The following is a 20,004-nucleotide window of genomic DNA, read 5'->3' on the forward strand; positions in this document are numbered from 1 at the left end:
ATATCACATCAAATCTTTTTATGGTTCTTTTCTTTACAAAGCATAAAAATGTCCGCATCCACCTCAAAAGCTAACCAAACCTCAAAACAGATTTACTAAGAAGGGATATAGTTACAATACTGTTGTCAGGACATTAAAGGTCTGAGCTGGCATGTCATTTACTGCTAGAAGTCCTTTGTTAATTTATAAATCATTGTCAATTTGCTCAGTTTCTTTGTCACCTATTCTGACATTGGACTCAGACTTCTTTTAGACTGAGTTTTACTGTGCATATTGCTGTGTGTTTCTTTTTCTACATTGGCTAGAGGTATAGGGGAGGGTTGAGATCTCACAAAACATGTTTAACCCTGCCATATTTTTGCGTCTGTCCAAAGTCAGGAGCCTTTGTCCTTTGTTAGTCTTGTATGGTTTTTAATTTCATTTCATTTACATATTTCAGAGTTTAGTATGACTTCCATTTTAACTGAACTGGTAGCTGAAGCACTTGATTTTCTTGTTGTGTTGAAGACTCATTAGTGACCTTCAGATGTTTTCTGCTCTTTAGTCAGGTTATTGTGATGTAAATGTTGCCTCTTTGACACATTCCCCATTTCCATTCTCAATTTTATTCCTCATTTTGATTGCAAGATAACATCTATTTTAAACCCTATTGCAATCCACCACTTTTCAATTAGTAAATAGAAAAGATTGGTTGTCTTCACATCTATTTGCAAAAACAATAGGGCATAACTAATAATGATATATTTTGTGTTATTCACCTAGGGTTTACAAAAACACTTTTTCCTCCATACTATGCTTTTCAGCTAATTCCTCATAAAGTAAATTACAGAAAGAATAATAAAAAAAAACCTAAAATAATCAATAATTATTTGAAATCCATGTTTGCAATTATGGATATTATTGCATAGCAATATAATATTTCCCACAGAAAGTAACCAAACGTTAGCGTGCAATAAATTCCAATATTGCACTAGTGCAATAAATCTTCAAAATCCATGACGTCATCAACGACAAAATCTTAGTTTAAACCAATTTTTACTTTCAAATATTATATTGCTATACAATAAAAGGGTTATTGCATGAATATTGGGGAATATTGTCCCTCGTAGAACATACATTGCACTCGCAAGCTCGTGCAATATAAAATTCTACTCGGGACAATATTCCCCAATATTCATGCAATAACCCTATAATATTCCAACGGAAATGTGTCTCCAATTAAGCAAAGAAAACACAGTAAAAATGGAATGGCTGTATTTCACTTTATTGATAGTAATAAGCTGTCTCCACATACCATAAAGAAACAGAAAAAGACATAAATTAAAACTGCCAAAAACTAGAAATCTTATCTTATTACTAGGATTATATTAAACATGCTTAATTGCAGAAATAATGCCTTTTTGTCGTTGAACATTAAAGATAAATAAATGACTGTCATAAAAAAAAACACTAACAATTTTTTCAATATCAATATCTAACTGAATTTTGTATTCTCATTTTTCATATTAATAAAGAGCATTTTTAATTTCTTGACCTAGACATATCACAGTTCTGAACACATTTTTGTCATTATCTTTATAACTAAAATAAGTCTGTGTCTGCATCCAATATCATTTCAGCAAAAACTTGATGATTTTAATTCTTCATTTATTTATTATCTGTACTACATCATCATGGCACATTTTATGATGTATTCCTACTCTTTGTGGACTATATTTAGCACTTCGACCCTGAAACAAAACAAGCATTAATCTGTTGAAAATCTATCAAATAGTATAAAATACTTGTTTAACAAATCGAAGTTCACAAGGAACCAAAAGAATTTATATGTAGGATTCAGTTGGGAGAAATAACGACCTCAAAATGAATCAACATTATACTGCACAGTACAAATAAAATGAAAACAATAATGTTAAGTAAAACTGCTTTCAAAAGAACAACTTGATGTCACAGAGATATGTCTTGTTTGTATACAATTTTGATAGTAAAATACAACTGCTGAAATTAAAATAGCATTAATTGAACTGTAAAATATACAAAATATTGGAAGTCAATGAACCCTGACGGAAGGTAAATGAACAAATAATTTCCATGGGAATAAGATATACAACTGCCAATACAACTGCATACCAATATCATTGACTTACTGTAAGTGGTTCCCCTTAAAATGACTAAATCACAAACTGTAACATGCAAACTATGTTATAAGTTTCAAAGTCAATAAACCAAGAATGAGGGAAAACGGCTAACTTATCTCCATAGAATATGAAATGTGTCAATTCTTAATTGTATTGATTATTTCAGTGGCTTCCCTTAAAATGACCCTATCACAAATTTTAACAAATGGTTGATGCTGCCTCTAGAAACAGCATACTTAAGTCTTGTTTTTTACTCAATCAATGCAAGAAAAATGAAAAGGTCATTTTCAGAAGGTACATATCAACAGAATTTTCAAGTCTAAACAATAATCCAAATTTTATAATTTATGATATTAGAAAAAAAAACATTTTTTTCTCTTGATACATGTGTACGTTCTACTTCTCCATCAAATGTTGTTGTTTAGATATATTGGTCTGGTGTTCTTTACATTTTAAGTATTACATGATTTATTTAAATTAGATATCTATTTGTGTATATCTACTCCAATGTGTTTGAGAAATATGGAATATTGAAGTATAATTTGATTCAAAATTTTTTTTGCCTAAACACTGAAGGAGTTAGCTGATCAAGCCCTGTACCCTATGTGGGACGGACACAGACATCAGTAAAACAATATAGTTTAATTTACCGTAAACATATTTATTTATAGTGGATTGGGAAACAAGTTTTGCAACTTATATTAATCCCTTTCCACTTTGGGATGCGAGTGCTGCCTTGTAGCGGCATTAGCCTACTCTTTTTCGAAATCTACAAGGGTGTCTTTAACGTGCAAGAGATATGGCTCTCTCTTAACACGGGTCAGCCATTTATCGTCCCCTTCCGACGGACTATCATTGTTTCCTAAAGACCATACTCGCAGATGGTGTCAAGGGAGAGCAGAAAATTGAGTTCGTAAAACAATATGCTTACCAAAATATTGTTGTGGTGAGATAAATGAATGCGAAATAAATGTAATTAAACATACAAAATACCTACCCAAACTAGACCATACTTAAATGTAATTAAACATACAAAATACATACCCAAACTAGACCATACTTAAATGTAATTAAACATACAAAATACATACCCAAACTAGACCATACTTAAATGTAATTAAACATACAAAATACCTACCCAAACTAGACCATACTTAAATGTAATTAAACATACAAAATACCTACCCAAACTAGACCATACTTAAGTGTAATTAAACATACAAAATACCTACCCAAACTAGACCATACTTAAATGTAATTAAACATACAAAATACATACCCAAACTAGACCATACTTAAATGTAATTAAACATACAAAATACCTACCCAAACTAGACCATACTTAAGTGTAATTAAACATACAAAATACCTACCCAAACTAGACCATACTTAAGTGTAATTAAACATACAAAATACCTACCCAAACTAGACCATACTTAAATGTAATTAAACATACAAAATACCTACTCAAACTAGACCATACTTAAATGTAATTAAACATACAAAATACATACCCAAACTAGACCATACTTAAATGTGCTGACCATGGTTCTGTGTATTTTATGGCACTACAAGTATAAAAATGTTCATACAAATTTTGTTTTTCTAAAGATATTTATAACATTAAAACTTGTAGTATATTCTCACTAAGGAAATAAACAATAAAGAGTTAAGCGCTCAAAAAATATCAACTTAGCCACATTCTTCGTGTGCCTGAAGTCCAGCGGCTGATGTTGGGCCCTGTCTGCCATTATTTGGTTTTGTTTATCGCTCTTTAGCTTAAATCAGGTTATTGCTGATCTCTTTTGAATTGTTACAGTTTGTTATTCATGTGCCTTTCATAGCTTACATCACAGTATGGATTATGCTCATTGTCAAAGGCTGTACTATGACATGCAGAACTTTATATTCTTGTTGGCAATCATTCTACAACTTTCAATATTTTGCTCTGAATACTGTCCAAGTTATTGATGAATGGAAAACTTCAACCAGACTAAATCTAAAAGTTAACTGTGAAAAAAACCCAGAGAAAATTTGAAAATAAATATTTTCAAAATTTTGCTCTGGATACTGTATTTTAGTCATAAACATTCTATGAACGTTTTACAAAGTTATTTGTGTCTTAAAAAACTTTTACCACAGACTAAACTTAAATGTTGATGCTACTGCCTACAACAGATTCATGAATCCCTATGTCTTGACAAAAACAGTATTTGGGGTTTCTGCCAGAGCTGACCAAATATAAAGTCATTCAATCAAGTAGTACTGCAGAAAATGTGATGAAAAGTTTTAAGTTTATTCAGAAAAAATAAAAGTATTAGCACAGGAAGTAGGTATCCAATAGATCAAAAAAGTGATCACACCATTCCACTCTCAAATATAAAGTTATTCAATTCAGAAGTACATGAGAAAAGTGTGATAGAAATATTTGTTAAGCGAAGAAACATACAGACTGATAGACAAGCTGAATGCAATAATGACCCCAATCCTAGAGTGTAGGTATAATTAAGTCATAAGTTTCCAATACTTACTACATGTTCTAATGTACATCCTGTTCTTAAAATCAGTCCATCATCAAAATCTGGTCTTTCTGAAATGAGAGATTAACATTTCGTTTCAAGGGAAAAAGTTTTCAACAATCATTTAACCAAACAATGTTAGATGCGCAAGTTTGCTTACTGTAGGCAAATTTATGTCCTTGCCATAGCTCAAGTCTGGAGGTTTAGATCTCACTCCAGCTGTTACAAACCAAAAACTTGACAATTGGTATTTTCTGATTCTTAGCTAAACATGCAGCATAAAGAATTAAGAGAAGACTGGTTGGCTTGAGTTGTATCCAGCTGCCAGGGGAAGGACATAAATTTGCAACCTTATATTTTTCAGATTTCTGCTAAATTTCAGCTATGCATTTGTAATTTGGGCTTAAGCTCTGTATAACACATGCTTATTTGACAGGGAATGTCTGTTGAAGATTTGTCACAAATTATATTACTTAACGGTAAATAAATAAATTACTGTAATCATAAAAAGTTCTTCCCTTTGAATAATGTTTTTTCTTTTTTTTTAAATTGAGTTCTTTTTAGTACTTTTGCTGATCTTTTTCTTTAAAAAAAAAAAAAAGTTTTATCAATACATCTTCTTCATTACAATCAAATTTAGAATTACTGGTATGTATTAAACAAAGCACCCATTTACCTCCTCTTTTCTTTGTATAGACTCTCACTAAGGCCAAATATTCCCATGTCGTTGACAACAAATAATCAAGATTCAAATTCATATTGCAACTAAAAAGGAAAATTATAAAATTACTAACATATATATTTCAACTATGTGTCATTTTTTTAAGTAAAAAAGCTTATTTACATGATTTAGTGTGCATATTTTTGTATAAGTGTTTGTACTTGATTTTCATCCTGTTGAGGTTTCATTGTTTCTCTGTTCGCGAATGTTTTTCATTAAACAACAGACAATGTTTATAAGATTTCTGTGTCGCTAAGTTTTGTTGACATTTTGTTGATATAATATTCCAATTCAATAGAGATTATCAAAAGATGCAAAAAGGTGTTACCACTTCTTAAATGTGATTTGTTATTGTAAAATATTAAGCATATGCCCATTGATGACAACCTTCTAGATGATTTGATTTTTGATTTTTGGTGTTTTAACAGCACTTTTAAGTACCACATTTAGGCTATTTCGTGGCAGTCAGTTTTTATTTGTTGGAGGAAGCCAGAGTGCCTGGAAAAAACCATGACCTTCGATAGGAAAACTGACAATCCTAGTCAATTAAGATTGGAGTCCAGTGCACCCACAGGAGCAAGGTTCGAACCCACAACCTCAGTGTTGACTGGCTACAATAGTTACTACTTAGACCACTTGGCAACCAAGGTCCCCATCCAGATGAAGAACAGCAGTTATATAATACTGGTTTACAAATGACTACTAAAGTTATAATTAAGGTTCTTTTGAGAACTTGGATTAATCAGATTGTTAGGCAATAGTCATGATAAAGAAAATGCTGACTAAATATGTGGATGGAGTTATATCTCATTCATGTCTAATCTACATCCTTTCAATTCATAAGCCAGCATTTAAAGAAAAGCTTAACTATATCTGAGATTCCAATTCATATCTGGTGTCTAATATAATTTTAACTTTTTTTCTATCAATTACTAAGGGTACATCTTAGAAACACAATCAAATTGTAAAAAAATATCATATAAAGTTGTAAAAGGATATAATTGAAGAACGATAAAAGTGATGCTACCCAAACCCGTACATAATCTGAGTTTTGTGTTAATAAGTATTGTGTTTAAGTTTCATAACATTTGGTTGAGGCTAACTAAAGTAAGAAACGGCAAACGAAAACTTTAGCAATTTACATTACCTTACAACTACAGAATGTGGTTTTCTTGCTAATCTGTCAACTTCCTCAATAGAAATCTGATCTATTTTATTATACACCTAAAAAATCGTAATAAAATTACCTATTATAATATGTATTAAGCATTGCTAAAAAATTACCAACAATCTTATCTATTTTACCATTAACCTAAATCATATACAACAGGTGTGCTGTTTTAAAAAAAACTTGTAAAGAAGAAGATGTCAATTTAAATGGTCTAACCAAAGACCTTCAAAACTGTGCTGTTGATTCTCACAATAAGATGCAATAGCAATATCTATGCACATAATCAGTACCACATATTCAAGAGAATATGGTTCTTATTGAAAGTTTCTTTGAAAAGTAGCCTAATTCCTATGACTATCATATCCTCATGATAAAGATTTAAAAATCATATATAGGATGTTAAACAAATCATTATCCCTATCAATGAGTCTATAATGACAGCCAATTCCATCAATCAACAAATAAAAAGTTTACTTACATAAATACAAGGCATATATACACGACTTCCCAATATAACATCTACAAATTCATCTGATGTGCAGTCGTCTCTAAATAATATTTCAGCATTAAAAATTTCTGATTAAATGTTAAGGGAAATATGTTAAATTCATGTAGACAAATACCTCCTCTACATGCTTGGCAGGTGGAGGGACAGAACAATACATTTCAGGAAATTGGGATTGGGCTGATTAATTCCTAAGAATTTGGACTAGCCAGTTCAATTATTAAGAATTTAGGGAAAGCAGGACTTTTGCATATTTTAACTGTCATTGCAATTTCAAGAGCATTGGTCATTCCAGAAGTACCACTAAATGACAATTTTCCCCATCTTAAAACAATATGTTAAAATTTGTGAATTGTAACATAATTCCCCAAAGGGTGACATAAAACAATTGTTAATCATCTGAGTTATTTCTTACCCTGACAATGTGATAAATTATTTCAGATTACTATAATCCAAGCCTCAGAAAACCACATTGTCTCCTCTCGGACTCAGTTTCAAGTCAGCTCTTGAACTGGCTTAGCTAAAGAAGTACTTTGCAAGCTCAACCGGTTGACACTGGTGAAGTCTTTACTATCAAAGGGAAGCAATCTTGATACCAATAACTTCTGATCATTGAGCATGGATATGAAGAATGTAAAATGATAGAAAACTATTTTTGTCTTTAATTATAAAAGGATACTCCATTCGTGTAAAATCATCTGACATAATTTTTCATTACATTTTGTCAGCGTTAATGTTGAATTAAATGATATCCCACCTCCTTTTTTCGGCTGAAATAAAATAAAATTTAAATGAATCAAAGATGTAAGTGATGTAAACATTGTTGTTATGAATTTCTTCTATAACAAAATGACAGAGTTTCAAATAACTTATTTTGAAGTTTTGCTTCTTTTTTTATCCTTTATAAATATTTGTAGTGATTGATATCCCTTCCTTTTCTAAATGCATGTATTACTAAAAGAAAATGTATATTTAACTAGTGAGCAAAGCTTAAACAACAGTTTTACTAGTAACATTATAAATGATCCATAAAAACAATGTCAAGGTCTGACAGTTAAACCATGTACATGTATGACAATTAAATACATCAAATAAAGTTCACATACTGTTTAAAATATCTGAGAAACATACCTGAGGCCAGGGTTTTTTAATTTGTTGGTTTACGGATTTTCCCCAAGAAAGTCAGGTCGGTCGGTCGGGAAAAAAAAGAAAAAAAAATATCCTTCAAGACAGAAAAATATGCAAAATAAATACATATTTCACCTTTCTACCAATATGTGTGTTTTGCTATTTTGTCATCATTTCTTAGATTTTAGTTCGATGAAATTTTATTGCTCAGCTGTCATAAAACATCACATGACATTCTAATAATTTCCCGTAAAAAAGGGGGGAGTGTGCACGGACAGAGACGAAATTAAATTGTCGTTTCACAAACAAGAAAAACAGATTCGCGTAGCTCTTAATCAATTCCAGAAAACTTGGTGAATTATGATCTTCAAGCACAAATACCGATAAAGAAAAAAAAATGTAAAAACATCGTACGAAAAATAAGTTTCAACACACGTGTATAAAAACGTAATAGACTCGTCCACTGGAAAAACGAGGATATCGGGTTAATCTGTTGTCATGCATTCCCGTTTTTTTTATCCAAATGGACGATAATTTTTTTATTATCTATGAAACAAGAAAATACCAAATGATTATTTAATATTCAGTACTTTAACTTGATGTCTTCCACCTGTCCACATTTGGACAAGTCTATTTCTATCAGATGATGCATCTTACGGACTGATGACAAATACGGGAAACGAAATTATTGTGTAATTGGTTTTAAACACAGGTTTCATTTTGCAAAATTATTTGCGCAAACAACATTTCAAGGTCAGTTATAATTGATTTGTCTATTTTTAGAAATGTAAACTTGAAGTTTATTTTTTTCACTACAGAAAGTGTTATCAATTTTTTTAGTGATTAATGCAATCATTTCATAAAAAAAGAATATTTTCATTATTTTTCAGGGATAATGTATTTGTTAGGGTCGGCAGGAATAAATAAGTATGAAAAGTCAATTTTATTTTTATTCTGGAAATCGGCAAAATCGGGTCGGCGGATCCGTAAACCAACAAATTAAAAAATCCTGGCCTAACCACAAAAACTTGATGTTGAACAATGAACCATAAAAATGATGAACCCTGCCAGATGTACATGTTTCCTAACAATCATTTCATTCACAAAATGTAGCATAGTACATGATAAACAGACCAAACCATGAAATCTTAACCTTGACCAATGAACCATGAAAATGAAGTCCAGGTCAGATGAACCCTACCTGATGGACAAGGACAACTTACAATCATTCCATACATGTTATATAGCTGACATATTACTATAATATCTGCTAAACAGATCTTTGGCATCTAAAGTTGTATATTGTTTGTTACTATTTAAATGTTTAACATTACTATTGCCTATCTTACCTTGAAATATATATTTGGTTTTCTTCTGTTCAATCTGATTCCAACACTTTCCAACTCCATTGTCAAAAGTTCCCTAAAAAATAAATACAACCATACATAATTATCCAACCTATTTGTGGCCATCCATCTTGTCTGTAGAACTTTATGATTACAAAAAAAAATCCTTTAAGGCTCATACAGCCCTCCATTCTTTTCAAACCCCTTTACAAATGTGCTGGTCTGAAAAAAATGACAACCTCAATGCTCTTCTTGAGAGGTAAAAATTATAAAACTGAGAAGTAGCCAAAATCAGGTGTGGGTTTGAGTATAATCTTTTTGGCACCTAAGTTAGTGGTATTGACTTCAGGTATTTATTGTTATCTGGATGGTTTGCTGTAACCAAAACATAATAATTAAGACTGAAATATATATTTTTGTCAATGTTCACTATTTTTTGTTGAAATACAGTAAAATAAATGGGAAATGTGTCCATTGGACACAGATGATGCCCCACTTGCACATCATATAAAGTTATAAAGGAACATTACTGAAGAACCAACCTGTACTTGATCTGATTTTTGTGGTTATAAAAATTGTCTATAAGTCTCATAAAATTTGGCTGAGGCAACTTAAGTAAGAGAACGGAAATGAATAATTCAGCAATTTATAGAGGCTTAACTCTAAAACAGTTAAAGCAACATCCCCAAAATTCATAATTGATCCGTATTTTGTTGTTATATGGTTTATAGCATTTTGTTGAGGCAAACTAAAGTTTAAGAGAATGGAAACGAAATATTTAGCTATTTTTCCATTTGTAAAGGACCATAACTCTAGAATGGTTAAAATGACGCCACCAAAATGCAAACATGATCTGCACTTTGTGGTTATAAGCATTGTGTATAAGTTTCATACCATTTGGTGGAGGAAACTAAAGTTAGAGAACAGAAACCAACATATGTATGGATGGACTGACATACAGACGGACAAGGGTAAAACTTAATGCCTCCTCTGCTATGGCGGGGTCTTAAAAGAACTTTAAGTAAAAGTGTACATAAACATGTATTAGACTCTGATTGACTTTAGAACATTTCAATACGAAACAAAAGATGAATTTTGGTCTGTTTTGCAGGGTTAGTTTAGTTTAAACATATTTTATTTGCTGAATTAAAGCAAAATGGATTCGACACAAGTAAATCATACTTATGAAGTCTTCTCCATAATACAATATAAAGTTACACTAATAGTATAATATAATGGACATGCATATAAAACAAACAGTTTATACAATATAATACTAGCTTTCATTGGTGAACAAAGAGGAGTTTTTTTTATATCAACTCAATTTTCTGACAGTTACAGACTTGGCATAGATATTTTTTCAACCCAAAATAGATTAACAGATTAATTAATATTTATTTGTATGTACCGGTAGGGCCATTTCTAACCAACACAGCTCAATTGTATAATGTGAAAATCTTCTGGTCATCTTAAAAACAAGACATAGTTATAAGCTGCTCAGTATAAGGATTGCAAACAATCCCAAAGTCACAACTATCCATGAAGTCTGTGTAATATATGAATGAAGATATAAAAAAATTGGTTATTGATTAAGAAAGTCAATTTACTGGGACCAAGGGTATCAATTACCTAAAATTTAGATGGAGATGATAGAAGTTTGAAGTAAAATAGTTTACCAATACATACTTCTGCTTTTCTCCTTTGGTGGCATCTAACATCATGATAACAACATCAGCTGTTCTGGCCACTGCTATAACCTGTCTCCCTCTACCTTTACCTAAAATAAACATGACAAAATATAATTAAAACATTGGCGTACTGGCCACTGCTTTAACTTATCTCCCACTACCTTTACTAAAAAAAAACATGACAAAATACAATTATTACATCATGTGTTCTGGCCACTGCTATATCTTGTCTCCCTCTAGGCTCTTTTCAGCTTGCTGTTTGGTGTGAGCCAAGGCTCTTTGTTGAAGACCGTACTTTGACCTATTGTAACTTGGATCAGATCTAGTTTTCAGTGTTTACAGGGGAGGTAATATTTTGTCACTTAATCTCCCACTGGGTCACAAAACAGTGGCATGATATTTTCAGAAGAGCAGTCTGTTGTGAATGATATACATGCAAATTTATGGGAAATATGATTTACAATGTTATTGTAAGATAACTTACCTTGAGCAGCACCCTCAATGATACCAGGTAAATCAAGTAACTGTATATTGGCACCATTGTACTAAAAAATATAAAATTATAACATTCTCTTTAATGTACAAAAGCATACATGTCTTCTTTGACTGTCCATAACGCTAAAATACCACTTAAACTATTCAGGCCTAGGTTAAAACTGGTCTATATACAAGCTTGGATAAATGTTTGGTTTTACTATAAATTTTCATTCTTCGTACTATGAACATCAAAATTATCTATTTTTAAAATCATTTTCTTTCTCCATTTAAACTAAATACCTATAGCTAACAGCAAACTTATTTTCATTTACCTGTGTATATTATTGTAAATAGCGGATTTTTGTACAAGATTATTGTTGTTTTTCTGAAATTGTTAAAGATTTCTCAGCGGTATAATACTGTTACTTAAATTATTCACACTTTATTTTATTTATTTGTATTTACATTGTATCATAGATCAAATTTATTTGTTCAATGTATGTTCACTTGTGTGAATATGTCTTTAGATTGAGTTAAGCGATTTTAATTGATATTTTATAGTGTGTCTTTCTATGTTGTTATGTTACGCTATTATTTCAGATAAGGGTGAAGGTTGGTACCTATTAAAAAGTTTAAACCCTGTTTGTAAATGTCTTAAGTCAAGAATCTGATATTTAGTAGTTGTTGTTCAAAAATGTTTCTTGTTTTTTATATAGATTAGACTGTTAGTTTTCCCATTTGAATGGTTTTACACTAGTCATTTTTGGTGCCCTTTATAGCTTGCTGTTTTCAGTGTGAGCCTGGGCTCCGTGTTGAAGACCGTACTTTGACCTGTAATGGTTTACTTTTATAAATTGTGACTTGGACGGAGAGTTGTCTCATTGGCACTCATACCACATCTTCTTATAACTATATAACTTGATGAAATATAGTATGGTAACTTTTTTTACTCCTATAAATTATATATAGCTACAGTAAACAACTGCTTGCATGGGGCTGAGTCAGAGAGAAATAAAACAATCTACTTAACTTTGGTTTCATTTATTTTCATGGGTTCTGGAAAAATTGTAGTTTCATGGATTCTTGTTTCACAAATTCTGTGTACACTCGGATTATTTGTAATTTATCTATACAATTGAAATCCACAAATATAATGAATCCACAATATCTAACTCAGATTTGAAAGATTTGATGGATCTAAAATGTCTTTGTATATGATATGTTTATCTAAAATTTACAAAACATTTCTTCAGACTTTCATAATCCATATGTACCAGTTAAACATTACCATTGGGTGTTACCTTAATTGATTTGAATGCCTGCAGTTACAAATGCAACTGAGATAAGAAACAGGACCAAAACTGTGTCTATCAGATGTTAGCTCAATTTTTTTTTAAACCCTGGTTGAGTGTGTCCACATGAGGCTCAGAAAGAAAATAACTTGGATTTATGTAGCACTGGGGTTTTTCATATACAATTCAACATTAAAATTCAAGCATTTTATCATTGATTCCTTTTCATAAGTATACAAATATATTGTTTCCACTTCCTTAGTGTAAGTATTTACCTCAATTACACCAGGTATACAGGTCAGTGTGGTAAACTCATAACCAGCTGACTCACTGTGTGTTGTTGTTAGAGTGTTCAACAGAGTAGACTGAAAATTACAAGTTAATTGATTAATGACTGAATGACTAAATGTGTTCAGCAGAGCAGACTGAAAATAATAAGTTAATTGATTAATGACTGAATGACTATATCATGTATATGTGTTCAGCAGAGCAGACTGAAAATAATAAGTTAATTGATTAATGACTGAATGACTATATCATGTATATGTGTTCAGCAGAGCAGACTGAAAATAATAAGTTAATTGATTAATGACTGAATGACTATATCATGTATATGTATTCAGCAGAGCAGACTGAAAATAATAAGTTAATTGATTAATGACTGAATGACTATATGTACTCAACTGAAAAGACTGAACACAAGCAGTAGAATAATATTGAAACCTACCATGTGATAATGTCTCCACTTCCAAATGAACATTCACACTTATGATATCTAAGTTTACAATACGGACGAAAGAATAAAAAATAACTCTCACTAAAACTGCATGCCTGAAATGAGTTCTGCATCATCATGTCACAGATGTGAAGGAGTAGAGAATTATATGTCATAAGAAACCTACTTTATAAAGAAATGGAAAATCAGATAGTAGTGAGTTAGTCATGAGATACCTTATCTTGTAAAAAAATCATCCAACATTTATGTCATCAGAAGGTTCCCTTTACTAGCAAGGAAAACTGAAGTTATTATTTGTAGGTGTTTTCATAAAATCTATTTTACATATATATGGAAAGTAGAGATAACTTCTAGTATATCCTAATGAACAGATAGGCAATTTACCAATTTACCACTATCCCAAGACCTACATGTATGTCCCTAATGCACAGATTGATAGATTGATAAATTACTTTATAAAAAATTACCACTTTTCTAAGACCTATCACGCTATGTCCCTAATGAAGAGATTGGCAACTTATCACTTTAATACTTAAGAACCTCTATCCTTTACTTACATATGGAATGTAGTATGCATCACACGTGTAAATCCTATTAAATAACCTACCTTACCAACGGAAGGGAAACCAATAAGTGCTACTCGTGCATCTCCTGATTTCATAACATCAAAACCTTCACCCTGAAAAATATTTTAAAACATAATGAGCTAAAACAATATGAAAGCTTCTGTCCATTATGGATGAATCGCAAACAAGTATGAGTCATAGATGACTATAGCTGACTATGGGATATGGGCTTTGCTCATTGTTGAAGGCCGTACGATGACCTATAGTTGTTAATGTCTGTGTCATTTTGGTCTATTGTGGATAGTTGTCTCATTGGCAATCATACCACATCTTCTTTTTTATATCATGAATATATTTGAAATTGATCCATTATCATGAACATGTTTGAATGTGAACAAGTAGTGTTTATACGTTTAAATGTGAACAAGTGTCATATAAATGTTTTAATGTGAACAAGTGTCTTTCAAATGTTTGAATGTGAACAAGTTTCATGAAAATGTTTGAATTTGACAATTTTCATGAAAATGTTTGTCAGATTTATTCAGTTATGGTATGTCAACATGAGTCAAACAACATGAAAGCTTCTGTCCATTATGGATGAAACGCAAACAAGTATCATGAATAATTTTTGAAATTGATCCGTTATCATGAAAATGTTCGAATGTGAACAAGTAGTTCTTAAATGTTTAAATATGAACAAGTGTCATTAAAATGTTTTAATGTGAACAAGTATCTTTCAAATGTTTGAATGTGAACAAGTTTCATATGAAAATATTTGTCAGATTTATTCAGTTATGGAATGTCAACTTGAAGGGGTGGCTTAAAATCAATAAAAAGGCACTCATTAATAATACCTCATAAGAATATGTATAGTGCAGGAAATGATTCATGCACTTTTTATTCAAAAGGTTTTAAAATTTTAAACATGTATTTCAATTCGTAATAATGTATCCTTTGCCTAGGAATAACTTTTAGTGTCCTTTACAGTTCTAAGTCAGAACGCAATATATTCAGGTTTCACTCTAAGGGCTGTTCCATAAAACATACATGGGATCCAGAGATTGCACTTCTCAATAATGGGTGAGTGACAAGTACAGTGAACCTCTTTTTCCTCATTTGGTTACCTTATTTGGAAAGTGCCTTCTCTGGGTACCATTGAGGTTAAAACAGAACTACCCTAGGACTAATGAAAACTAAACTGAACTTTCAATTTTCTTAAAAAAGAGGAGTCCCAGGCTGCATTTATTTTATGAGTGGAAATTACTGTTACATTAAACAGAATTTTTTATGCCCCATTTATGGGCATTATGTTTTCTGGTCTGTGCATCCGTCTGTTCATTTGCTGTTCGTTCGTCCCGTTTCAGGTTAAAGTTTTGGTTAAACTTTTTGGTCAAGGTAGTTTTTGATGAAGTTGAAGTCTGATCAACTTGAAACTTAGTAAACATGTTCCCTATGATATGATCTTTCAAATTTTAATGCCAAATTAGAGATTTTATCCCATTTTCACGGTCCACTGAACATAGAAAATGATAGTGCGGATGGAGCATCTGTGTACTTGGTCACATTCTTGTTTAAATTACTTGTTGGAACAAAAAAAGCTGTGTAATATATTTATACGCATATTTTTTGCACATTTGTTGAGGTCAATTGAAATGTGTCAACATTGAATAATTCATTTACCTGTTTAAAAAATGGTTTATATTTTTTGATTTTTTCTTAAGTATGTTTGTATGATTATTAATATACTGATTTTCTTTGTAATCATTTCAATTGGGGCCTCATGAATGATAAGTGTTCAAGGTAACTGTCTTATCCCATTTAAACAAAGAAGTATCATCATTATTAATCTAAATCTGATTCAGTTCAATATGATTAATGTCAGATTCAAATCTTTGGTTGTTTGATACCAATTTTCACTACTTCACTTGGCCAAAAAAGACGAGTCCCTGGACTTATCTTAAAAAATATAAGTAAACTATATAAGTTTAATGCTAGTATTGTCCTTTAAACTCACCTTAGCTCCAGCTTTGCCTGTAGGTTCTAGCAATTGCTGTCTGTACTTTGCCAATTTTGCCTTCAACAACCCTAGATGGTACTCAGTTGCTAATAAGATAAAAGAAGTATAACATGTTAATGAATTTAAAATATGCATGCAAAGCTTAAGCAAGGATATGATTTCAATACAAGAATTGTTTGTGGTTGATATCAAAATGTGTGTTTCAAATATTTCAGAAGCTTTTTTTTTAATAATCATTCTAGGAAATAAAACATGTATTAAGCCATTGCAGTATTGTAGCCATGTGTGCATGGTTTTTATATACTTTATTCACAACAATAGTTAATACAAATTTAAAAAAAATCTTAATGCGTTTGGAAATTCCACAAAATCCTGTCTAGCTTGAGATTTTTGCTGTCAGTGTCAAAATTGATCAGGCTTTTTTTCTACAGATGCTATTTCTTAATGTTGAAAAAGCTAAGCTTATTTAAAACTTTTAAAACATTCTAAGAAGATTTAACAAAGTCATTATGTACATTGGGTAAAATACAGAAAAATCAACAAATTATAGAGATTTGCTGTGGATACTGTCTTTAGATCTTAATAAGCTTCTGTCCAAGTTTCATAAAATTCCATTCAGATTTTACAGTAATTGATGTCTGAAAATCTTCAGCCCCAGATTGTATCTAAATACTAACTTGGGAAAAAACTTGAGTCCATTTATCAGTACATGTAGTAGAAAACAGTAAAATGAAGAAAAAAAATCTAAATTTTGCTGTGGATTCTGTCTTTTGGTCATAGATAAGCTTCTGTCCAAGTTTCATAAAAGCCCAGTTGAGTTATGCACTTTTCAACATAATTTTATAGTTTGATCTTATGTTGTTTTGTTACACCACTTTCTTAGGTAAAGGTTTGCCACCAGTAAACATTATTAGCCCTGCCACATTCTTATGTGTCTGTCCCAAGTCAGAAGCCTGTAGTTCAATGGTTGTCTTTGGTTTATGTCATTCATATTTGTTCCTTGTAAATTATTTTGTTATAATAGTTAGGCTGTTAGTTTTCTCAATCAAATTGTTTCATACTCTTTACATCAGGGCCTTTTACAGCCAACTACATGTATACCATGTATACTGTATATATATATTCTTATTGTTGAAGGCGGTGTGATTGCTAAAAATTCTGTACATCCACTTCATTTAACGTTAAGTATATGGTTGTCTCATTGGCAATTAATGAATCATCTCATTATTTTTATATACCTGTACACAATTTACATGCCTCATCAACTTTCACTTGTAATGTATTAATCCACCTATCATTGGAGGAAATTCAAGAACAATAACAGGAGATATTTCTTCTGATGTAATGATCAGATTTTAATTGGGTTGAGAGGGGTGGAAAGTGGAGGGGTGCCACTTTGACCTCAATTATTTTTTTTTTTTTTAATTAAAGGGTGACTATACATGCTATACATGTATACAAAACCTTGCAAAAGTAGGTCAATCCATAATTAAGTTCATGACAAATTCATGTTAACTCTTACATGTTTTTAAGAAAATGCATTAAAATTTTATTAATTTTTAAATAAATGTTATAAAAGGAATTCTTAAAACATTTGGATATTTTTCATTTTCTTATGGTATAAGTTGACAATGGTTTTAGTTTGCAGATTTTGATTCAAGCTGATAATGGTAAAAGTTAACTCATTGTTAGACAATTTTGCAATATTGCCATATGCTTGTTTTGGGAATCTGTGACCAAAGTTTGCTTGACACTTGAGTTATTGACCTCATACAATTATGACTTTTGCATTGTGGTATCAGACATTTTCTTGTGTGAAGTCAAAACTTTACGGATACATTTGTGGTGTCCAGTCCAGTCAATCCCGACGATTTTCTTGTTAAAAGTAAACCTAAAAGAAAAATCAAACCTAAAACATTTGACAATTTTGTATGTGCCAATATAGTGACAAATTCAGTGAAGAACAATACGAAGGCACTAGAAACTATTCCTTGCAACACCGATCCATATAAGAACCCTTTCTTTGTCAAGAGCATACTACACTGGAACCAACAGGAAGACTGTATTGTATGCGCAGATACAGTTGTGAGCTTCAAGGCTGCTCTCCAACGCCACCAATAGGTGTCTCTCTCTCCCGTTGAGTAAAAGCCAGAATTGGTGACTGCAGTGTATATGTTCCAGACCATATGAGTATTTGGACCGTACACGTACGGTTTGGACCGTATACGTATACTCATACGGTCCGATCATATGCGTACGGTCGGACCGTATGAGTATATGCGTACGGTCCAGCTGAGCAGACATGTTTTGGGATCATATGGGTTAAATTTAAACAAACATTTATCAAAATCTTTATTTTTAGTTATACAAATTGTTATTATTACAAATAGATGAATAAAGTGAATAAGCGAACAATTGACATTAAATATTTGTTTAATTGTATATCTGAATCCTATTTTGTTACTGAGTACTCTGGACCAAGGTGACACTTGCTACAAATGTACCACAAGGAACGTCATATTTTCTTTTACATTAACATGATTTGTTCATGCATGTTCCTTTGTCTTTTTTTGTAAAGTTCCTAAATATTCTATAACAATTGTCTCCCCACATTATGTTTACTTCCGATAACTTCAATTTCAATGAGCATAATGGGCTGCATGCAGTTAACGAATTACTGACATGCTAAATACAGGAGATTAACAGATTAAATAAGCGTGATTATTTTAAATAGTTAATATATTAAGTTTTTATTTCCATTACTATTGAACTTTTTATATTAATTTGAGACATAAGTTCTGTTGATCTGTTATATACATTTGTATCTAATAAACTTGACTAACTTCTTAATGTTAATCAGACCGTACGCGTACGGTCCGACCGTATGCGTATTTTGAAAAAGTATGCATACGGTCCAGACCGTACTCGTACGGTCCAAATACTCATACAGTCTGGAACATATACATACAGATACAGATCTGGTGACAACTAACGATAGCTAAATAGTGATAGGTTTTGAATTGTGCCTAGCAACAAGTATTTGACATTTGACATTTCATTAAACATTTTAAGTGTAAGTTAAAAATAAAAACTTGTCCTAAATTCAGAACAAATTTGCTAACCTTTATTTTTCTGAGTTCGACCTATTTCCCGCTCAATCTCCCCAATTTTTTCTAATATTCCCATTGTGTTCCCTCAAATAGCAGTCTGTAAAGGTTTAAATAAATATGTAACTGTTCAATATGAAAAATAAATGCACAAAAATAAAAATCGTGAGTGATCCATGGGAGCAGACATGTTGTATTTCGGAACAGAAATCCGTACAGTTTCGGCCCCTTTCCCGTTCGCCCCGAGTCATTTCGGTCTGATGTCATTTATATTGAATACATTCAGAGTATGAACAGTTTAATTTTGAGATTCTTTTTTTTTTTAATTGTTTACTAGAACACACCCGCGAAATCGCGGGGAATTACAGCGTATTTATACTGTAAAAAAATTAACTGGAGAATTTCAGGAGAGGAATCAAAAGTCAAAGGTACTTCGGGGACTGGGCACAATTTTTTGCCCTCCCCCTTTTTTCCAATTACCGATTTATTATTCCTTCTGTTTTTCTGAAGACTATGAACATACATATATACTATAATTGCAAATATCATTTATTCAATTTCATATAGTATATGTATGTAGTATACAGAAATAT

At 31.4% G+C, this 20,004-nt stretch overlaps 1 protein-coding gene across 1 annotated transcript in view; it reads right to left on the minus strand.

Moving 5' to 3' along the window:
- LOC143046830 (GATOR1 complex protein NPRL3-like) overlaps positions 1-19,632 on the minus strand; it is a 47,740-nt gene extending 28,108 nt beyond the window's left edge. Inside the window, exons 1-14 of the mRNA XM_076219890.1 lie at positions 19,427-19,632; positions 16,302-16,390; positions 14,329-14,400; positions 13,261-13,350; positions 11,701-11,761; positions 11,215-11,305; positions 9,532-9,604; positions 7,734-7,824; positions 7,028-7,125; positions 6,526-6,602; positions 5,334-5,422; positions 4,670-4,728; positions 3,653-3,706; positions 1,647-1,730 (exon numbers count right to left, since the gene is read on the minus strand). Of these exons, the coding sequence (XP_076076005.1) occupies positions 1,647-1,730; positions 3,653-3,706; positions 4,670-4,728; positions 5,334-5,422; positions 6,526-6,602; positions 7,028-7,125; positions 7,734-7,824; positions 9,532-9,604; positions 11,215-11,305; positions 11,701-11,761; positions 13,261-13,350; positions 14,329-14,400; positions 16,302-16,390; positions 19,427-19,490 (1,092 nt within the window). The 5' untranslated portion in view covers positions 19,491-19,632. The remainder of the gene's footprint in view (positions 1-1,646; positions 1,731-3,652; positions 3,707-4,669; positions 4,729-5,333; positions 5,423-6,525; positions 6,603-7,027; positions 7,126-7,733; positions 7,825-9,531; positions 9,605-11,214; positions 11,306-11,700; positions 11,762-13,260; positions 13,351-14,328; positions 14,401-16,301; positions 16,391-19,426) is intronic.
- Between the last annotated feature and the right edge of the window lie 372 nt (positions 19,633-20,004).

Source organism: Mytilus galloprovincialis, chromosome 9 (assembly GCF_965363235.1).
Source record: "Mytilus galloprovincialis chromosome 9, xbMytGall1.hap1.1, whole genome shotgun sequence".
Classification (NCBI taxonomy): domain Eukaryota; kingdom Metazoa; phylum Mollusca; class Bivalvia; order Mytilida; family Mytilidae; genus Mytilus; species Mytilus galloprovincialis.